At 47.4% G+C, this 23,072-nt stretch overlaps 1 protein-coding gene across 3 annotated transcripts in view; it reads right to left on the reverse strand.

Annotated features, from left to right (window-relative positions):
- The window catches only part of TBX5 (T-box transcription factor 5), a 45,204-nt gene that overhangs the window by 4,215 nt on the left and 17,917 nt on the right, over positions 1 to 23,072 (reverse strand). For all 3 annotated transcript variants that reach the window (XM_046638913.1, XM_046638914.1, XM_046638915.1), the window contains 2 exons: positions 20,182 to 20,273; positions 6,777 to 7,003 (listed from right to left, as the gene is read on the reverse strand). In XM_046638913.1, coding sequence (XP_046494869.1) covers positions 6,777 to 7,003; positions 20,182 to 20,273 — 319 coding nt within the window. The remainder of the gene's footprint in view (positions 1 to 6,776; positions 7,004 to 20,181; positions 20,274 to 23,072) is intronic.

The following is a 23,072-nucleotide window of genomic DNA, read 5'->3' on the forward strand; positions in this document are numbered from 1 at the left end:
AAGCATCAAGTCAGGAGGTGGTCCTCGGATATAAAGCATCAAGTCAGTCATGGTGGCTTTGGCTTTGTACTGGATTATAAAACAGCTCCTCAGTCCGGGGAAGGTAGCTTAGGTTTGGGTTCCACCAAACGCTTCCATTTGCATCATTCTCCGAGTGACACCCATAGGTAAGTCAAAAATCTCCCCAAACAAAATGTATCTACACTAGGGTTGCACCCACCTAATAGCAAGCAAGTTTATTTTTAACTAGACTCTTTTTTCTGGGACACATCTGGGACCCAGAAGATGCCCAAACATTTGTCCTCAAAAAAGCAAAAAGTGCAGCCAGCCTTCCAGGTATTCTATCTACAACATCCCAACCATCCAGATGCTTGAAGACACCCAGATGAACAAGCAGCCACGTTTATCACCTTTCAACTGGGCATATTTTGCTGTCTTGAAGACACCGTCCTCACCACCTCTTTCCTTTATTCCTTCCCTCCGTGCTTCCTTCCATCCCCTGGATCCATAAATCTGAATGTTTCCATTGTTGCTACAATCATAACCTTTGGGTTTTCCATTTAACCAGGGTGTTCCCTTTTTCAATAACAGAAAACACAGCTGCAGGGTACCCTTGGCAAGAGAAAAAAACAAGGCAAACTAACCATTCCCGAGTTTCTGATCCCCTTCCAGATTTGTTACAAGTAAAGAAGGAAGAATAATATGAAAAAAGGCTGGGGCACATTTTGGAAAATCGTAAAATTACACATTCCAGTCTTTAATACCCCAAAGATCTGATGCAGAGTCCTAAGAAAAGCTCGGTGCTGGCTTATTCATGAAAGCAGGTCTTAAGCATTCTCAAATTCTTCTCAGACTTCATCACATTATAAAGAAATTCCAAAGCGTGGATCCAAATTTCAGTTGGGTCTTGATAAACGCTTGAGATGTAATCTCTGTGTTTATTTTGGCTATGGCTTGGTTTCTTTCTTCTTATTGGGAGCTCGATAACTGATCAACAGCAAAGACCTATTTCCCAGCCAAGTCGAGTTTACCTTCCACGGCTGGGGGAGAGGCTGTGGTCAGGTGTCCAGTCTTTGATGAGTCCACAGCTCGGTTTCAGAAGGTTGTGCATTAAGAGTGGTCAACTGTATTCCAACCGTCCTGAACCCAAGTGAGTTTCTTGGATAATAGTAAAGCTCCTCACGATTCCGACCACCAATCACCACATAGCACTGTGAAAAACCCTGGTCCCTGGCGTTTTTCTAGTTGCTTTTTATTCTGGACAAAGTAGCTTTAATGATGAATCCAGATTTCAGGACACAGAGTTATGTCTCTTACTGTGCCTGGCTATGTGACCTTGGGCATACCACTGGACCATTCCAATCTCAGTTCTTGACTGTATATGGCGATAATACCTAAACTTCTTGTAGAAATTGAGATAATAATTAAGTGCAGTCTAGTTCCTGTCTATCTTCCTTGCACATAAAGTGAGTGTTCAAATCTTATCAGTCCAAGTAATTTGAGTTTCCTCTTTTCCCTCTTAGAAGACTGGAAATATGGCTCTGTGAAGGTTGTCCAATACTTGAAGGTATTTGGGTAGATTCCAGAGCTGGAAAACTTGCAGAGCTGCTTTCAAATCACTAATCCCATTGAAAAAATATTGTCACCATTCCCAAGTGGGTCATTTCCCTTGCTGATTGAGTTCATTCAGATGAAAGGCCTTTGTCAAGTCTTCATAGACAGAGACCCTGGAGGCAGAGTGGTGAGCAGCTACTCCTTAGCTAAGGGACCTTCAGCAAGTCAGAGGTGGATCTATAATTCAGGCCTTTGACTCACAAAACAGTGCTCTTTCTGATAGACTGCCCCAGCCTTTCAGCTTTCGTAAAACCCCTTGTTTTCAGAGAATATGAAAAGGTGGTAACCTTGACCTTTACGGATAGATAAATGGATGGATGGATGGATGGATAGATGGATGGATGGACGGATGGGTGGATGGATGGATGGATGGATGGATGGATGGATGGGTGGGTGAATGGATGGGTGGGTGAATGGATGGATGGATGGATGGATGGGTGGGTGGGTGGATGGGTCGAAGGATGGATGGACGTGTGGGTGGATGGGTGGTTCAATGGATGGATGGATGGGTAGATGGTTGGATGAGTGGATGGATGGATTTTGTGTGTGTGTGTGTGTGTGTGTGTGTGTGTCCCTATGCTGCTGGCTCTTAGCTTAAAGTGGGAAGGACTGGAACAGTATTGTAGGAAGACCCTCAAATGGGAATCAGAAGGCTGCAGTTCAACTCTCACTCAGCCACTGTCTGAAATCATTAAATTTATTTACTTGCTTATTATCGGTCTACCCCAGTGAGAACACAAGTTTTGGGAGAGCAGGGACGTCTGCCATCTTGTCCTCCCTTTATCCCACACACCCAGCACAAAGCCCAGTACAGAGTAAGTGCTCAATCAATCAAACGTGTATTTGATGAACGCATCCCAGATCTGCCACTCACCAGCCACACAATCTTGGGAATCTAACCCAACCCCTCAGTCTTCTGTTTTCCCCTGCAAAATGGGGACGGTAGGCATCTCCTCTGGCTCAAATACTGTCGTGAGGATCCAGGGAAGGAAGCAATGTGAAATCAGTCTAAACATGATGCAGCACTGAGAAAACGCACCCTGCAAAACCCTTTACTCTCTTCCCCTCCCCTCCCCTCTGACCTCCCTTTGAGCATTCGATGCAGTAAACGGCTTTGCTAAAATCTTTATTTGGGTTGCCTTTGGTTTCTAGTGGTGGGGGGTGGAGGAGGGGATTGTCAGGGTGGGAGAGGGAAAGAAAGATAGACAAGTGCTCTCCCAGGCCCTGGGGTCCTGGATTTGATTGAGTGGCATTGATAAAAGACCTTCCCAGCTCTTTGGGCTCCATCCATCGGGAGAGATAGTTTGGAGACAGCTGGGTCCAAACACAAGGACCCTCTGGCCTGCCTGGCCCTTTGACATTTCTCTGGGCCTGCCTCCTGGGCTTGTTGGAAAGGAGACAGACAATGAGGGGAAGTTAGATAGTGGGGCAGGCAGGAGCCGGGGGTGGGAAGCCACCCATGGAGTTATCACTTAACGGGAATCCCAAACTGGAAGGAAACCTCGGCTGATTCCTTATCACTTTACAATGGAGGCTGATGATGAATTGCTTTTTGTCGTCTCCAGGCACGCAGGACAGACAGAGCTGGGCTGGAATGTTCGCTGTCCCCGGGAGCTCCCTTTTGGGGGTGGACGGAGGTGAGAAGGGCAGAGGTTTCTGGAAAGGTGAAAGGAGTCTTGCAGGGTGCACAGCCCGTGCACCCCGAGTGCACAGACCACGGTGTGAATTTGGGGCGGGGCCAGTCACTAGCTCTGTGACACTAGGCGACTGACTTGATCTCTCTGAGCCTCAGTTTCCGCATCCGTGAAAAACGGGTAATTCTTCACCTTGTTATCTCCAACTAGTCACTAAGTCCTGATTCCGCCCACATCTCCAGCTCTTCTCCCCACACCCTGGGCTGAGCCACCGTCATTTCACACCTCGGAGTGTGCAACAGCCTCTCCGCAGAGCTCCGGCATCAATTCTGGTCCCCTCCTGTCACAGAAAGTGACGGCTTCAAAACAAAACCTTAATCATGTCACTCACAGGTTTAAACCCCTCCGATGGTGGCCCATCTGTTAGGATAAAATCTGAGGTCCTCAAAATGGTTACGAGGGCTGGTGTCAGACGGGTCCCTGCCTCTCTCTGTAGCCTCAACTCCCACCACTGTCTCCTCGCTCTGTGCCCCAGCCACACTGGCTTTTTGTTGACTCTCCAATGGGGGTGGGCTCCCGCTCTTCTGAGGGGCTGGACACATGCTCTTCTCTGTGACTGGACACCCAGTCAGCTCCCCTCTTCCATCCAATTCCCGCTCTCAGCTCCCACTCTTCCCTGATCCTCCCCCCGGCCCCGGTTTCATATTCATCAGCGTTTTGCACATCTCCTTTAGAGCACTCGATCACCACTTTAATTAAACAGTTTTATCATGACTCATACATTGTCTGACCTGTTGCAACAGCGTGGGCTTCCTAAGGGCAGGGTGGTACCTAGCTCAGGTTCATGGAGCGTTTGTACGTCGCAGACGTGTTTTAGGGGCTTTACATGGAGCATCTCATTTTATCTCCTAACAACCCTGCAGGGTGGGCGCTGTTGTGCCCCCATTTTTCAGAAAAGGTAGTTGAGGCCCAGAAAGCTGAAGCAACTTGCCCACGGCCGCACTGCTGGAGTGCCAGCTGCTGTGATGTACGGCAATGGACCAGCCACTGATTCCAGCTTCCCCTGCTCCCAGGGGCCTCCTCTAATTGATCTGGAATTCCCTCCAGGATCCTGCAAATTGCCCCATGAAAGTCAAGCGCTCGCATGATCTACAGAGGTTCATCAGCCTTGAATTCAAACTCTTCCGCTGCATCCTCCAGGAACGCATTTACAAGGATGCTGCTGTAAACACTGAGCCTAACTAAGCACCCTGGTTCTTTTTAGCTTCTTCCTCCCCTTCTTTCGGTCTGGCATCAATTTAATCGACAGAGCTCCCTAATTCAAACCTGGTGAGCTCTTAATCAGCACGTTTGACCAGTCTCAAGAGCCGATCTCTAGAGGAAGGTGAAATTTTCAGACTGTAGCAATGAGCAACAGTAACAGAGGCAGGAGAGGCAGGCACTTCAGGACCCGGGCAGAACTGCAGACCAGGCTTGGGTTCAAATTCCACCTTGAAGCACCACCAGCATGTGATTTTATCTGTCTGAGTCTCAGTTTCCCTATTTGTAAAGTAGGTTAACAATGGCACCTACTTAATCATGTTACTGACAAAGCTCTGGTCTGGAACCTAGGCAGGGCGCCCTGAAATATAACATAAAACAGGATCTCTGTGCAGGGACCTGCGCTCCCCAGGACAGGCTTAACTCTCTGCTCATGGCTGAAGAGGCAGACATGTTTGCAGGCATCTGGTCTCCAGCCCATCCGGCAGCGGACGTGCTGGGAGTCGGGCCAGGGGGCCTGTCGGGTGATATTTTTCAAGGCTTCGAGATCCAAAGAGTTTGGATGGACTTCAGGTAAGTCTGGAAACCTCAGCTTCACCCAGGCAGCTCCCGAGCCCCAGGCCTGGACCAATGACAGGCTCTTCCCTCTTTCAAAACCCGAGATTGGTAAATGTCAAATAGTCAAACTGTTACTTTCCTCACATAACCCCAGCTCCAGAGAAAGCCGCCAAGGCAGCAGTTTCCAGAGGTTCTTATTCGTGGGGTTTCTTTTGTTTGAGACGCTCCAGACACTGGGCACTGAACGTCCAAAGCCATTGTGTTGGCTACTGAAGCTGTGAGATGCAACAGGTCACCCTAAAGACTGAGATTTGGGCCTGCAGGAGCAAAATAGGGACTGCTTATTGAGTCAGCCCTGTGCTACACACACGACAAGCACGATTTCAGGACATCTCTGCATCCAGCCCATGAGACAGGTGCAATCGTGAGCCCAAATCTACAGATTAAGCAAATGAGGCTTAGAGAGGTTAAGTAACTTGCTCCTAATCATAGAAATTTGCAAACGGCAAAGATTGGCTTCATCCCAATTGTCTGATTCTGAAGACCACGGGCGTAAGCATGTGGCTGCACGGTCCCCTCCCCCTGGATCCGTGTCCTCAAGCCTTCACCTAGATGAGCAGCCTTCTCTTTGCTTCCTCCTGGGACTGACTTTCTGGATTGATACCTGCCACTTAGGCAATCACAGCCACCACTTCCAGGGTGCTTACCAAGTCTCAGGTGCTCTAGGAAACTTAGCACCATTTACAAAGTGGGAAACTGAGGCACAGAGAGGCTAGGACACCTGCCTGAGGTCACACAAGAAGCTGGTGGCAGACTGAAGACTGGAGCCTGTGTTCCCTGGGCCCTGCCCGCACAATCCTGGCCTGCGTGCAGCTCACGCCAAGCGACTGTCCTGGGAAACTGAACTCAACCACACCGCTCACGTCAACCACTCCGATTCTGGCTCACAGACTGTGCCACCAGAAATCTCCTTTTTGAATGTAGCCTCTTTGGACTTAGGAAAATGTCACCCATTTCTCATTTGGCAACAGAAACTAGGGACTGCCTCAGACACTAGCCTAGTAGATTGAAAGAGGGAATGCGAAAGAAAGAAAATCATTGGTGGTTTTGGTGTTGATTTTGATCTGGAAAGGAAAGAAGAGCTCGGAATGCACCTGGGAGGAAATTCTAGCACATGAACCAAAGCCCATCCCATTAAGAGGAGGCTTCTAATACAACCAGGAATGCTGGAGGCAAGCTCCCTGTCTACTAGGGGCAGTGGCAAAAAAACACTCCACTTCATCCTTTTAAGGCAATACTTCCTCTCCAGTAGCTAAAAAGAATGAGGCAGCTGAAGGTTCATGAAAAGATATCTACAACATATTCTAAAGTTAAAGAAAAATGCAAGTTGCAAAAGACATACCGTATGATACCACCTGCTAAAAGTAAAAACAAAACTATTTTTATTTGTGAGTGCGTGCATGTGTCAATGAATAAAATATGTCTGGATATTTCAAATAAGTTTTCCCCAAGAAAGAGGCTAGAACTGGGGGCAGATATATCAGGGGAGCTGTTAGTTTTACCGGTATGTTTTGAATTTCTTACAATCTCTACATATTTTTGTATCGCTTACATTTTTTAAATAAATACATGTAGTTACGTGTACTTTTTTTTTCAAGGAAAGGAAGAAGTAGAGAAAGAGGCAGGCTGGGCAGGGGTTGCCACACTCACCTTTCCTCTTGGTGCAATGGTAAATTTGGCTGTGTTCCTGGGGCAGTGGATACGGGTTGGGTGGGGGCAGAAGGTCCTGGGAGGGGCCAGACACACCATTCTCACACTGGTACTGGGACCCCAAGTTGGATGAGGTGGAGAGAGCTCGAGGCTCATTGCTGAAAGGGCTGTGGTTGGAGGCCACTTTTTGTCTCACTGTGCTCCTGGGAACCACGGGATATTCTTTACTGAAAGAGAGAAGACGGGAAATAACATTGATCAGTGCCCTGAAACAGATGTCCCCACTAGCTGAACCATGGGGTCAAAGAATCCATCAAAAAAGTCATAGAATAAGAAACAAAGGGGTCTTTGATGAGCCAAGTGATCCAATTATACTCAAGTGCATCATTTGCCATGGACGTATATATTTGGGCACTAACTTTTCATGCCTTATACATTAGGCGTGCAGGTTTATGAATAGTTCTCTATGTATGCAGAAAGGCAAATGAGCTCCTCCAATTAAGGACCCCTCTTAATGATCCATAAACACACATGGCATTTTGAAACATTCCAACCTATTCCATATGTCTTTGAATTCCCTTATTCAAAAGTTGGAAGAGCTAAGCAAACATTTAGACTTAATATCTGGGTTTCCATCTTTAAAATGGGGCTGAGGTCTTTGTTCAATGTTAGTAAAGAAAGGTATCTGACCACCTAGGATAGTCAGGTTTGATCCTAGGTAACCCTAAGCTGGAGAGTTTGCTGCTTGTGCCTTAGAATTTCCTTTTGAACTTCAGTACTTGTCACCACCGACATAATATCTGACTTCTCCATGTCTTGGTTTTCCCATCCGTAAAACAGAGACAATAAAAATCCCCAGTTGAAAGGGTTGTTGAGAGAAGAAATGAGTTACTGCATGTGAAAGACTGCACAGTACCTGGCACATGGGTGAGTGCTCAACAAATGGTAACCATCATCGTCATTGTCATCATTAATATAATTGGTTTCCTTTGCAATCTATGCATTTTATTCTATACATTTAATCATATGATTTTGAGGACGGACCCACAGGCTTTGACAGAATGCCAGAGAGGCCCATGGCCCTAAATAAGCTAAGAATCCCTGCCCTAGAAGAAACATGTATCAGGAAATCTGAAACTTAATCAGTTGTGATTTTTGCCATGATCCAGAATCAACTATTCTCTCACTTCTTGTGTTTTTTAACCTAGGTTTTTATCCAAATAAGTTTAGCTTCAATCTGAGCAATAATATCTGCGAAATTATGGGCTTTTGGTGCTAATTATAGCTCCTCTAATGCACGTCGGTTAAATAAATACTTACCTGCTAAAATCAAAGAGCATGCCTGAAATCATCGCACATACAAAGAGCGCTCCACCTCACTTCAAAGAGCATTTTGAAGGATGCTGCCTTAGCCCATGTCATCCTCTCCGTGACCATATGAAGGAGGTACTGTTCTTGTCCCCATTTTACAGATTAGGAAACTGATGCCCAGGGAGATTAAGCAACTTTCCCATGGTCACAGAGCTAGAAAGAGACGCAACCAGAATCCTAACCCAACAGCCCCCTATTACTTCTTGACAGTCTCTTAGTTACTTCTTTCAATATCTAAAACATGATATGCTTTTGGGGTAGCAGGAGTTTGGGGCCCAAGACTTCTCTCCCACTTCTCCTACCCCTCATGGGTGTAACGATCTCCACCCTGGAGCCCAGCCTTTGTCTGTCATGTGAAAGCACATCAGAGTAGCCAGGCAGGGGATGCGGTGTGTCTGCCAAGTTTCCATGAGGCTGTGGACACCCTCACGACACCCAGGGGTCTCCTAGCCAAGCTTCCCTGTGGCATGTGCCATCTCAGAACCACAACTAGAGCCATTGTGAGTAGCCACACTGCTCAGAACCTCCTCCTGGGGCCAGGAGGCTGAAAGGAATGGAATTAGCTTTATAGCTCTCGCTTTGTAGCTCCAGCTACGTCATGGGAAAAAAAAAAAAAGAAGAAGAAAAATAATAATAATAATAACACATTATAAAAGTTGTCAAATCTCGCTGGCAATTCTATTTGGGCCTGCTTATTTCAAGTACTGGGCTGTCAGAGCTCCAAGAGGAAAGAGAGATCTCTTTTAGGTTTATATTCTTAATGGGGATGCTTATTTCTTTTTAATTAAAGAAAATAACTCCCAAAAAATGTTGGCTGAGGGCATTTACAAGAGAATGTATCAATGGGCTCCATGGAATTCTCTGTTCCAGCACTGCCAAATTTCAAAATTACTCTGTGGAAAGGCCAAATCCTGCTTCTGATTACTAACATCCACAGAAGTGGGAAAGCCATAGTACCCCCCAAAAGCACTTGGCCCTCACAGCTTGTTTCTCTCCAAGGAGCCTGAAACATCATCCTCACCGTCAATTATGCACGTCTCTTGGTGCCTGAAATACAGCCTCCCCAAGCCCATGTGACAGGCGTCGAACTAGGGGCATGGGAGGATGAAGTGACCTCTCCATCGGTATGAGATTACAGAGGCAAAGAGAAGAAAATGTCACGATCAAACAACACCGGGGTCATTTTCACTGGGCTCACGAAGGGGCCCATCAAAGGAACCAGCAGCAATATGACAAAAGTCTGTCCGGTCCTTGTGATGAGAAGATAAACTAATTTTCTCTACAGCTTGAGAGCATCATTGAAGAGTCCAGAGCACAAGAGAATTAAAGTGAATGTTGAAAAGCCCTTGTATGTCTGGAAGAGGGGCAGCAACACAGGACTGCTTTTCATCATTATCATCGTCACCATCCTTACCATCCTCATCCTCATCTTTCTCCTCATCATCCGAGTTGTTCCTTATGTGCCTCCTAGCATTCCGGCCACTGCACTGGTTGACTTATATGCTTTCCCTCATTTGACCCCATTTCATCAGGAGGATTAGATTTAATTTAGAGCTGAAGAAATTGAGGCTCAGAGAGGTTAAGCAACCAGCCCTAGATCACATAGCTAAGAAGAAATAAAGCTGAGCTTTACCCCAGGTCAGTCAGTGCTATTCCAAAACCCTTAAGCAACACAACCATCCTTTTATAGAAAGCATCTTCGTGATAAGAGAGTTGAATCTTGGCTACACCCTGCCAATATCAAGATCTACCGGTCAATCTGTCAATCCTACTGTTTGAGGAACCTTCGGTTTACTAAATGTCAGATCCAACTGCTCTCTGATGTATCACAGCTGTACCACATCCTGCGGACAGCTCTGCTCAGTCTGGGCTCGCCAGAGCCCACCGGAGGTCCTGAGTCCCTCAGCTCAGCCTGGGTGTCGGAGCCCGCAGACCAGCTTCTCCCTGGCTCACCCCCCTCTCACATTCTGTTCCACGTGAGCGAGTGCAATGAATGATGCCATTGTGGCAAGGTCTGGGTTGTAAAACATTACAAGGGAATATTGAAATCCACGGGGAAACGGCATCTGCAGCCGACCGGCGGCTAACGAACGCCCCCCCGAGAACGTCTTCCCCTGCAGCTGACTGAATGGCCTTTTCACGGGAGCAGGTGGCAGGGAGCCGGTGGGCTGGGGTGTTTTTGTTGTTGTCTTCCCCTTGCAATGCTTACTCAATTTCGGGCAGCCTTTCTCAAACAACGAAAGCAGTGCACAGGGGGCAAGGCTGTGGACTGAAAAATCCCTGTTCTCGGGGAGCAAATTCCTGCTCTGGCTAGCCCTTTAATCTGTGATTAAAATTTTTCAAGAGGGCCCCACAATCCCACGAGAGCTTTCGCAATTTATTAACTTTCTAATACGCTTGGCGAAGTTATTCTGATCTAACATGCGGGCGCACACGAGGGACCGGGGGCAGCTCACCCCAGGCGGCATCTAGCTCGGTGCGAATCATAATTGCTCCCTCCTTCCATGGCTACAAGCGCTTGGCAATCATTTTACGACTCAGCTCACACCACACCAGCAAGCTGGAGGAGGGCATGGTGAATGCTGGCCATTCCATCTCACTGGGGAGAACACGGGGACACAGAGAAGGCACATAAACGTCCCATGGTTGATTCAACAGGGGCTGTAGGATATGAGGGGCACCAAGAAACGCGAACACAGCTCCCTCTCTGGCCTTGAGCACCCACCACTACGGCCACCGCAGTTTTCGACCTTGGCGCTCCCCTGTTAAATCTCTGGACAGATCTAATATCGGTTGGGGCGGGGGGGTCAATTCAAGTCCAGGGTCTGAAGTCAGGCTGTGTAGCTGTGCCTCGCTTCAGTACCCGGCCACCAACTTGGCCCCTGTGATGCTCCCTAGGTTCCTCCTTTCTCCGAGCCTCAGTCTCCTGTCTGTAAAATGGGAATAGTAGGACTTACCACCTCTTGAGGTTATAAAATGATATGCTGCATGGAAAGCTTTAGTATATACTTGGGACACACTACTCAATACACACCAGCTTACAAATCACACATTATTATATTCCGGAGCAGAAGTTCCGACCTTGCACGTACTTTGAAGGGTCTATGAACCGCCCCGCCCCCACGCCCCAAATATCAGCTATTTAGAACTTGTCCATTTCTCCAGGGAGAGGTCCCTACTCGCATCAGCTACTCAAACGGGATCTGCGACTCACAAAAACCTTTTGAGCAACACTCTGGAATTACGGGGAAAGTCCTGGACCAGCTGTATGGACGATTCATGACATCTCTCTTTGCCTCAGTTTCTCCATTTGCAGAATGGGAATAATCAGATCCCTGTCACAGGGCTGTTGTGAGCCCCAAAGCAAAAGCCGGATGTGAAGCCACAGATAGAAAAAGTCAATGCAAACTAAACTTTTGATGGGCTCAGGGTAACAGCACATCAAACAGTGTTGCCAGGAATCTGGGACCAAATTGAAGGGCTCAAGCTTTTAATCCAGACTCATAAAATGAACAATTTTTAAAAGTTTAACCACGTCTTACTTGTAGCAGTTTTTTTTGAGGAAGATTAGCCCTGAGCTAACATCTGCCACCTATTGTCCTCTTTTTTTGCTGGTGAAGATGGGCCCTGAGCTAACATCTGTACCCACCTTCCTCTACTTTATATGTGGGACGCCTGCTGAGCATCGCTTGATAAGTGGTGCATAGGTCTGTGCCCGGGATCCGAACTGGCAAACCCCAGGCCACCAAAGCAGAATGCGCAAACTTAACTGCTGTGCCACCAGGCTGGCTTCAGTAGTTTTTTAATTTTTTTAATGATTTTGGAGATAAGGTGAGAAGGTGGAAGAAGCATTCTGAGGCTGGGCCTTGGTCCTTCTGGAAGCCGGAAGGCCAGAGGGCCCGGGACTAATTGACCTTCTGCAAACTGTTTTCTGTACCCAAGGGGATTGTCTTGAAGTCTCCTCTGTTCTGCGGGGAATCACGTGGGGGCCCCTTGGTCATGCAGAAGTAAGCCAAAGACCTCCTAGTGACCTTCAGTTAAATGATGACCTTGGCAAAGTCACCCAAAAGCAACCATTTCTGCAGGAATGCTAAATATTCTGTTTATTAATACAAAAGCCTGCCTCTCCCCCTCAAAAACAAACAAACAAAACACAGGGGAATGAGTCTCTAGGAAAACAAATTTCTAACAGGAGAATATTAACTATTGGGATGGGGTAACTCAGGATGAGGGTGGGCAGAGATGGAGAAATCTCTCTGGGGCTGTGGGTTTCAAATCTGGCTGCATACCACAGTCATATGGGAAGTTTTTTAAAAATACTGACTCCTGGGCCCACCCCATCGGGAGTCTAATGCCAGTCTGCAGTGCAGCCTGGACACTGGGAGTTTTAAAAGTTCTGTAGGAGAAAGCAGCCTTATGCAAAAGAGTACACACTGTATGACTCCATTTATACTAAATTCTATCACAGAGAAAACTGACCCTTGGTAAAAAAAAAAAAAAATCAGAACATAGATTGCTTCAGGGGGGAGGCGGAGGCAGGAATGAACCTGGCAGGGGCCTGACGGAACTTTCTGAGGTGAGGGAATGTCCTATATTATGATAGGGGGTTTTGGGTTTCACAGGCACATGTATTTGTCGAAAAGGGAACGGTGCACTCGAGTTTTGTGCATTTCATTGTATGTAAATTTTACTTAAGATAAAGAATGGTGAACAGAAATTGAATCCTATTGAATGACACACATGCTGGAGTATACAGGGGTGAAACGTACTCATGTCTGCAACTTAGTTTGAAATGTGTCAAAAAATATATAAGATGGACGGATAGATGGATGGATGGATGCTAAGGTGGATGGATGGATGGATGGATACATGGATGCATGGATTGGTGGATGGATGGATGGATGATAGAGCAAATATACAGCAAAATATTAATTACAGAACCTCAGCAGTGGGTATACGGGTGCCCACCGTGCAATTCTTCCACGTTTTCTGTATGTCTTACATTTTTTCATAATAAAACATTGGTGAGCACTCCAGTTACCGCCACTGCTCAGCCAAAGTTGAGCACTGTGAAAAGGGTTCCTTTTTACAGAACACTCCAGCATGTGGTCTCTATTTCCGAAAAATAAAGTCACCTGCATTGCCTTCACCTGCATGTCCTTGCTCATTCTGTAGGGCCAAGGGACTACCCAGGTGATACCAGGGGCCTCTCCATCAGCGAGCTCGTTAACGGGCAGTTCTAACCCCTCCCCAGAGCCACTGATTCAGAACCTCTGAGAGTGAAACCCAGAAATCTGATTTTTTTAACAAGCCCTCCCACCTCCAAGTAACTGTGATGTCTTCCAAAAGTTTGAGAAATGCTGTGCTAACATGGATGAGTGAGTGATGTGCCCACTAAGTGTCCCTGAAAAGCAGGTATGCTGGGGCAGGGGTTGGGGAGGACAGGGGCGGGGACAGTGTCGCAGATGAATTAGGGGGATGGGAACTATCGGAGCATCCATATCCTCAATGGACAACGGAGAGCCAACATGGCACCCCTTGGGACCAACTTCAATTTCACAACTTATCCTGGCTCCACTTACCAAACACAACCCCTCTCTTGTTTTACGTAAATTCACACCTCCCTGGGGGAAGCCATGCGGCTAGCCAAAAGTGCAGCCAGAAGTGGGGAGTTAATGCCATCTCCAGAATGTTGCCTTGGAAATCACTCCTCATTAACGGGGCATTCCGATTACTTTAACCACAAGCGTGAGACTACGAGAGCACTAGGCCTTCCGTTTGAAAAATGACCATTTGAGGTTAGGAGCTGAACATTCATTTCAAAACAGGAAAGAAGGGCTGGAGAAGGAGGAAGGCTCTCATGGAAGGATTTTAACCTTTTTAGGGGTCTCAGACCCCGTGAATTCCTTGAAATTGTTGGAATTTTTTTTCTATTTATATCTTGTGAGTTTTTCAGAGAGTCCTTCCTTTAATTGGATTTTCATAAGGGGTCTCAGACCCGGATTAGAGGCAGAGGATGGAGGAGGTGAGCCTAAGAACCACAGAGGCAGGTGAGAAGGGTCCGCTCCCCTGCGGGTGTGAAGACATCCCTGGACTGAAACTGACAAAATGAACCTATTGGGTCCAGCTGCACGTGCTGGGCTCTAAGTTTTCCCGTCTGCTCCTGGTCAGGGGGCTCAAAATCCAGGCCAGCCAAAGCAGAGCCTCGGGCAACCCCAGCTCTGGAGCCGCATCCCCACAATGCCCTGGCAGCCTAGTCCAAGACTGAGGAAGCGGAGGCAACTTCAGTCCTTCCACAAAGAGCTCGGAAGCCGCCACAGTGCCCCAAGTGTGACATGGTCACAGCCCACCAGCCTCCACAAATGCTGCGTGTTCGGGGACAACCAGGTGTTGCTCATGTCCACTCTGTGCAACGTAAAGCAAGAAGTGTTGGGGGAAGCGTTTTGCGGCTGTCTGTTCCACTTCCAGGGTTTGTCTATTGTTACAAGAAGACATTTGGCAGCCTGGGAGGGGGGGGGGGGGGGGGGGGGAGGTGGGAGCAGGATTCTCTCCACCCTGAAGAAACTAAGCTCCATGCCAGGCCTCTGCACCTTGACTAGCTGTGTGACCCTGGGCAGGCCAACCTGGCCTCCAGCTTCAAGAGAGCATGGACCCTGTCTTAATATCTAACATCAACCCAGCATCACTCCAGGCTAGACACTGTGCCAAGAGCTTCCAGGCATGCTGGCACAGTGTTAACACATGTGGGCACAGTCTTTGGCTCTCCTTCTATCTGGAGGAGGGTTCCCTGCCCCTCCTTGAATCTGGGCCCACCTTCGTGAGTCTCATTCGGCCAACAGAACGCAGCAGGAGAGACCCTACATGCTTCCAAGGCGTGGTGGGCCAAGCCGACGGGGCTTCCGCCTCGTTCTCCTAGGGGCAGCCAGCCATGCAAGGAATCCGGCTCCCCTGAGTCCACCGTGCTGGACAGGCGCATGCACGTGCCCTAGTGGACAGCACAGCTGAGGTCCCAGCCGAAAGCCAGCATCAGCTGCGGGTCATGGGAGTAAGCACCCTGGGCATCAGCCCTGTCGTGCCTTCACTACCTGCAGCCCCAGCCAACACCTGGCTGCCAGCAAGAGCTGCCCAGATGAGTCCCCCCCCCAAAGTCCCGGCCCACAAAATCATGGACCAAACAGAAGTATCTCCCTGGCACTTCTTGCTGCACCTTGCACACAGTGATGATGAGCAGTGCCTGGTCCTATTATAAGGAGTATTGACGGAGCATGACTGAGAGCTAGCAGATTGCACTGGATGAAATTTGGAGGACTCTGATGGCCTCAGAGCTCTTCCTGGCAAGACTGAGGTTGTCCGGACTTCCTCAGCCCTTCAGTGGGCCATGCATGCGCTGGAGGGAAAGTGGCCTCCGGAGCTCTGGCTGGGCTGGATTTAGAGTCACACGCACAGAGAACAGATGGCACAGCCTGGAGCCCAGGGCTTCCTAGCCAGTCCCAGTGAGGTTCGGGAATAATTTCTTACATAGCAATAGTAATCAGGACACACACGTTACCTCCTCTCACCCATGCAACAGCCCTGGAGGGAGGGTCTATAATTATCTCCCATTTTACAGATGAGGACAAAGAGGCTCAGAGGAGTAGGGGGGCCCCGGAGCCGCTCAGTGTGGCAGCCTGGACCCCAACTCCAGAGCCTGCTTGTGCACAGCGGGCCCTGCTGCTCTGTGTGTTGACTCAACTTTGCATCCCCACCGCCTGTCATGGAGCAACCGCTTAATAAATGTATGCGAGCTGAATAACAGACCAACAGATCAAAGACTGAATAAATAAATGAGTCTCCGGGCCTCAGTATCCCCTTCTGCAAAAGGAGGAGGGATGGACCAGATGCTGTCTCCTGGGGTCCTTTCTATCTCTAGAATCCTAAGCTTCTAGGAGCAGTAGCTCTCTTCACAGTGTCACCCTGTCACGGGGCCACACCAGCTGGCTTTCAAGATCTTCAGAAAATGACTCCGACTCTAGACCACAAGAGTTCTGGACCCCTGACCTCTTCTCTTCCCTGATCCAACCCAGAAAACCCTTCTTTCCAACAGATTCAAACTCCTTCTTCCTACAAGGCCCAGCTCCCATGCTCTTTACAAAGGCATCCCCCCACCTTCCATCTCCCTGACGCCTCCATCCTCGCTGGCTCTGGCACCTTTGATTCCTAGGAAGTTCAGACCTTGTCTGAACACATCTTAAAGTTTAAGTAAAGTTCAAAGGAAGTAACTTTCTATGAAAAATCAGGACCTACATCATTTCAAACAGCAGCGACATTCCCACACCTTTCTTTTTAGGATGGGCATTTAGGTATATTTCCCAAATTTCTCTCATTTGCATATCACCTTGACAACATTCGCCAAATCTTGATACCAGCTCTCCTGCTATTTAGTAAAGATTTTTCCTTAAATAATAAGCCTTAACTCTCTTTCCTCCCTCCCTCCCTCCCTTCCTTCCTTCGAACTTAATCTCATTCTAAGCAATAATGTCTACGAAATCAGTCTGATGTGCCTGTGTGTCCTGCCTCCTCTAAAGTCATCTAATTTGTCACCAGGGTAGGGACACTGCAATTTGGGAAATATTGCTTCTTAGGATAAGATGCTTTTTTAAGCCACAGATTAACCTTTCAATATAACCTTGGCACGTATTTTAATCGGTCTGCTAGAGACAGGATTTTCAAATGATTTTACGTTCCTCTTTGTGCTTTTGCATAGCTCTTCCATATTTACAATAAGCAGCTATTGCTTCTGTACCGAGAAACCATAAATGAATGTTGGAAAATAACTACGGCACCATCTGCATTTGCCAAACACGGAGAGTTGGGTGAAGAGAGATAGTGGGGTGAGTGCCCAGACATTTGCCAAGCTAATCCAAAAGTTATTTATGTGGGATAACTGAGAGCTAATGCTCAGCCCCCACCACCCCACCCCTCTCCCTTCTTCCAATTGTTGGAATTAGAGGAAATTTCATCCCTCCTGCTTTTCTCTCTGAGCCAGCTGTCACCGGGTGTGTGGGGGACAGGAAACATGATTACAAGATTAACAGTGAGCCTGTCGTCCCAGCCTGGCTGTTATCACGCCAACTTCAGAGAACCATCTTCCCCACTTGTCACTACCTACTGCAACCTGGGAGTTGGGACCGCAGCCCAGAATAAATTCCGAGCGAGGGCAACACTGGGAGTAAGGAGGAGTTTTCCCGCAAATAAGATACAGTTTATTGAGTAAGGACTAGGAACCAAGCACTCCACAGGCATTTTCTCCTGCAATTCTTACAGGAAGCCCAGCAAGAGGAAGCTCCATTTATGTCCATTGTACAGATGAGGATACTGAGACTTGGTGAGGTTAAATCCGTTGCCTGAGGCCACATGGGGATAAATGCAGAGCAAGGATTGAACCTGGGTTTGTCTGAGCCCAAAGCCTTCTGTTGGAGCCACTCTGCTTCACTCCCTCTCTCTCCCAGGGGTCACCTCCAGAGAGCTGAGCAGACGGCCCTGTCCACACTCCCAACCTGGTCAGCGGTTAGTTCAGCCCTCTGGCTCCCCGATGCTTCTCCTAACGTGGCCACAAAGACAGGTGACTTGTAGGCTGAGAGTTTTGATCCAAATGATCAATTACAGAGTGCCTACTGATTACCAGCCAACCTTTCCTGCCTTCCAGCTGCAAGTTCCCACCCAGGAGGGACCCCTAGTCAAACCGTCAGCCAATGTGCAATAACCAGGGGATGGTTAGGACAGCCAATTCAGACCAAAGGAGGGTCATCTGCCTAAATGTCTAACCAGCTGCGCTGCTGAGAGTTTTAGGAGGCTCCACGGGATCAGCGACATTTGAGCTCTCAAACACCTGCACTTCCCCACCTGTCTCTCCCTTATGTCTGTCATCTGTCCAATCAGCTTCAAAACTGCAGGGCCCTGGCCTGACAGAGGAAAGCAGTGTGGGACTCTGGGAACAGGCATACCCCAACCACGCAGTCTGTGGCCGGGGCAGCTTCTTGGAGGAAGGAATAGCTACAAACAGGCCTTAGTGATGGGCAGCAGATGGCCAAGGGAAGGAGGCGAGGAGCGGCAGACCACACATCTTCTTCAAAGGTCCAACGGTCATGGAAAGAATCCAAATTTGGAGCATCTCCTTCAGCAGGATTGAAACAGGGGGCACTGGTGAGGGGCGAAGCTGGGGGGAGCGGCCAGGCTGGATGGGAAGGGCGTGGTCAACCACGGGAAGGAGTCTGGACCTTATACTGAGGGCCACAGGAGGCCCCGGAGTGTTCCAGACTGTGGGGTAACCTTGTCTGAATTTGTGTTTTACAAAGATGTCTTTGGGGGCTGCCTGAAGACTGTCCTGGAGGAGAATAGGACGGAAGTCAGGTCTAAATAGGTCAGAAGGCGGTGGCAGGCGAGGATGCTGGTGGCTGGGATAGGCAGCATGCAAGGAGAAAGGGTGTAAACTCCAAGATCTGTCAGGAAGGCAGGAGCAGCAGGGCCTGGCGATGAGTTAAGTTTGAGGACAGGTGATTCTCAGCATCTTAAATCTGTTATCCCATCCAGTCCTGACCTTGTGGGAAAGAGCGAAGGAGGGGTGGGGGATGGAAGAAACCCTTCGGCTGCAGGCTAGACCAGGGTGCTTTCCATCCGGTCCCCACCTGCACAGACCCTCACCTGCAGGAGGACCGAGATGAGACTGTTCGTCCATCCGTGGCTAAGTTGACTTAATGACACAGAACCACCAGAATGGGATGCGAGTTTGAAAACTGTACAAATAAAAACTTGGCTCTCTGAGCCTCGGGCCACAAATAGTGACCCCTCAGCTTTATGTGCTATTTGTTGTCAACTTTTCCACTGACCAAAGACTAAATCTACCTTCAATTTCAAACTGTAGATGCTTAAAGCCAAGTATTTTTTAAAATAATAATATAAGAACAAAAAGCATCTTACTAAGCCACGATCACGAAGGAAACCAATCATGGATGCAGGAATGCATACGAATGCGGTGTACATGATGCACAACCGAAGAGAATGGCATATTTGTTTTTAAAAGCATGCAAAATTAGATCTGGTAAGCCTGCTATCTAAAAACAAGTTCCGTGACGTGTTATTTCTAAAGCCAATGTTAAAACCACAAAGCTACACCTTTTTTCTCTTTCTTAGGTCTCCTGTCTTCCTTTGAAGGAGTGTGTCTCTCCATCTGTCTGACTCTCCCTTTTCGTGTCTTCCAGAAAGGATAAGGAAAAGCTTCCTTAATGACCTCATTTTATTTTGAAACACTAAACCCGCCAAAAAGGGGGGGGGGACCACTTGGTCAAAGAGATCAAGATGTATTTCTCATTCTCTTGCCATATGGTAAGTTATTTTGGAAGCATATCAAGAGGTAGAGAGAACGTTTGACAAAATTGGCAATGCTTGCACAATCCTTTCAGATCAGACCAAGTTCCCACTATGTACATTTGCTACAGCCCCTTCTATTCATCATATCAACGACTGTGACCACAGGAAATGTAAAAATACCGAGCAATTTTTATCACCAGCTTCCAATCCTCCGGTGCCCGGGACCACCACATGGTGTCAAGTCAGTCTGTGCTTCACCCCCAGGAAATCAAGTCATTTAACTTCCCTTTCATTTACCAAGAGCTGTTGCCAAAAAGAAAATCATTCATCGGCTGTGACTTATGGGAAGAAAGAGAGAGAGGGAGAGAGACAGCAAAGAAAGAGGAGAAAGTTGTAACTTTTGTTCCCTAGGCGGATGGAGAATGCCAAATTCCCTTGGATTTTCTTCCTGCAGAAGACACACTTTCCAGATTGCCTGATGGAGTCAACCACATGTGACAGTTATCACAAGGGAGGACTGAAGAAGGCTCATCCTCCTTTCTCTCGATGGTTAACAGGGTCCCATTCCCTGTGCCTCGTCTTCCGCGGGCAGGAAGGCTGGTGGAGGGAGGCGCAAGTTTGCTGCTGGCTCACCTGGGTTTTTGGTGGGTACGTGGCGAGGAAGGAGCCCAGGAATCCACTTTCTTACCTTTGCATTCTTGACATCCTGTGCAGCTCCATGTCATCGCTGCCCCGGAATCCTTTGGCAAAGGGATTATTCTCAATCTTTAACTGGGTGATCTGAAGGAAGGAGGGAGAGAGAGAATTGGGTTTCTCTTGATTGCTACAAGACGACCTCGCGACAGGAGCTGACGATAAGTGTCATGGAAACACAGCTTCTGGCAACCAAAAGAAGCAAATTAAGCCAGTAACGTCAACAGGGCCCACCACTTTATTTGAGAAAAGGCTTTGAAAAATGTCCTAGATCAGACTGCTTTTAAAAGGGGAAAAAACCTGGTTTTGGTTTGCCCATTAATTGGAGTCACACTCTGTGTCACTCAGGCTGGGTTGTTTGTTTTTTTTTTTAATCTTAGCATATTGCATTTCAAACACAATCTAGGCCTCAACACTTGGTCCTCCTCTCCCCTTTGGAAAGCTGTGCAGGATGGCAAGGTGCTGTACATCCTGCAGTGTAGCAATCTTCATCTGGAAGGACTTGATGATTGCTTTCAAAATCCTACTCTGCTTCATTTCATGTTCATTTCATAGTTTCACAGACAGAGCTTGCTAGCTCAGGTGGAAAATGATATCTAAGTAAATAAACACTAACATACAGAATTATTACATCTACGATAGCCATCGAACAACTCCAAACCTCTTTTTCTTGGCTGAGGAAGATTTGTTAACATCTGTTGCCATTCTCCCTCTTTTTTTTGCTTGAGGAAGATTAGCCGTGAGCTAACATCTGCATCGGTCTTACTCCATTTTGCACGTGGGACGCCGCCACAGCATGGCTGGTGAGAGGAGTAGGTTTGCGCCCAAGATCCGAACCCGCGAACCTGGGCCACCGAAGAGGAGTGAGTAGACTCGGCCATGGGACCGGTCCCTCCAAACCTCTTTAATTTTCTACATAAGGAAGAGAGAGCCCTCATCTTGGAAATTTTTGTTGCCATGTACAAAACTCAATAACAGAACAGGGTCTTTGCTTTGAGGTCCAGAACTTTCGTGTAAACCATCAACGCATAGTCTATTTGCGTGAGTATACAGCAGCAAAATCAGGTGGAAGACTGCTTCCAGAAGGAATTGCTAGAAGCATTTCCTAAAAGCTGTGCACGAAGTGAATTTTTATATAGCAAACGTTATAGACATCAGGGCAGCAGTCATCAAAATTCAGTCATTCGAGGGTCACCTTTGCCATCATTATCACATCTGCACAGCACCTGTACACTGGTCTGCTTAGTATTTTTATTTAAGTCAAACCACTTTTTATTTAAATTTATTTTATAAAAAGCATTATATCATTATATCACTTCTCTATATGTCAAACTAGAATCACTTGCTTTCAATACAAAAAAAACACTGTTACGTCAGATTCCTTCTAATGGTACCCACAGAATGCTCTGAACTCAAGGCCTGCCTTCTCTCTGTTGCAAGAGGAAACTAGACACTTTGAGAGAAATATTTAACACAAACTGGTACCAAACTAGGACTTTCCCCCTGATGGATGAACAGAAAGATCATCGACACGAGAACAATTTTCTCTCCGTGATTCCGTCATATTCAAGGACCCACAAAAACCATCTGATCGACCCCCAGTAGTAGAGTCATATGCTTTGAGAAATGAGTCGTTTCTTTGAGAAACTAGGAGGAATTAATGAATGCACCCATACTTTGTCCATCAGGGGGCAGGCCCTCTGGTATGTTCTGTGTTCTGGAAGAGATGGCCTTATAAGTTTTCCTTCTGACTCCAAAACTCTATAAGGAATATAAAATTACCAGGTATATGTAAATGTGTGCATGTTCACCGTAAAAACATACGTGAAATTAACATTTTTAAATATGTTATATGATTCTGACCATATGAAATTTTGGAAAAGGCAACACTATGGAGACAGGACAAGATCAGTGGTTGCCGGGGGGAGGGATGAATTGACAGAACACAGAGGATTTTTAGGGCAGTGAAACTGTCTGTATGACGCTATGATGACAAATATATGTCTCTCATTATACATTTGTCCAAACTCAGAGAATCAAACACCAAGAGTGAACCCGAATGCAAACTATGGACTCGGGGTGATAACGATGCGTCAATGTAGGTTCATCGATTATAACAAGGGTACCACTCTGGCGAGGGATGTTGGTAACGGGGGAGGCTGTGTGGGAGGGGGCAGGGGGCATACGGGGACTCTGCCCTTTCCAGTCAACTTTGCTGTGAACCTAAAACTGCTCTCAAAAAATAAAATCTATTTTAAAAGTTTTTAAATATGTGTGGCTATTAAGGTGTATACACATTTCCTCGTCCCTCACTTTTTTAACTGAACCCATTCCTGCAACTTTCTGATTCTGACGCGACTCTTCAGAATGAGTAGAAAAGTCCATAAAATTCCTTTGGAAAACAGTCTTTAAAGTGGGTACACCTGAATTCAGTTCTATTTTGAGTCCAAAACCCCATCCCTTAATCGGGCTTTCTCTCCCACCCAGGTTTTTTTTTTTTTTTTTTTTGAGGAAGATTAGCCCTGAGCTAACATCTGCTGCCAATCCTCCTCTTTTTTGCTGAGGAAGACTGGCCCTGAGCTAACACCCGTGCCCATCTTCCTCTCCTTTATATGTGGGATGCCTACCACAGCATGGCTTGCCAAGCGGTGCCATGTCCACACCTGGGATCCGAAACAGTGAACCCCGGGCCGCCGAAGCAGAACGTGCACACTTAATGGCTGCGCCACAGGGCCGGCCCCCCTACCCAGGTTTTATCACAATAAAATGCAATGCAATGGACCATAAATCATTTTTTTTAAAGCAAAGATTCTCACAAAGTTAGGTAAAAATTAGATCATTTAAAAAAGGGTGGAGGGAATCCTTGCCTGACTCCCTGCACCGCCC

Source organism: Equus quagga, chromosome 15 (genome assembly GCF_021613505.1).
Source record: "Equus quagga isolate Etosha38 chromosome 15, UCLA_HA_Equagga_1.0, whole genome shotgun sequence".
In the NCBI taxonomy this organism is placed as follows: domain Eukaryota; kingdom Metazoa; phylum Chordata; class Mammalia; order Perissodactyla; family Equidae; genus Equus; species Equus quagga.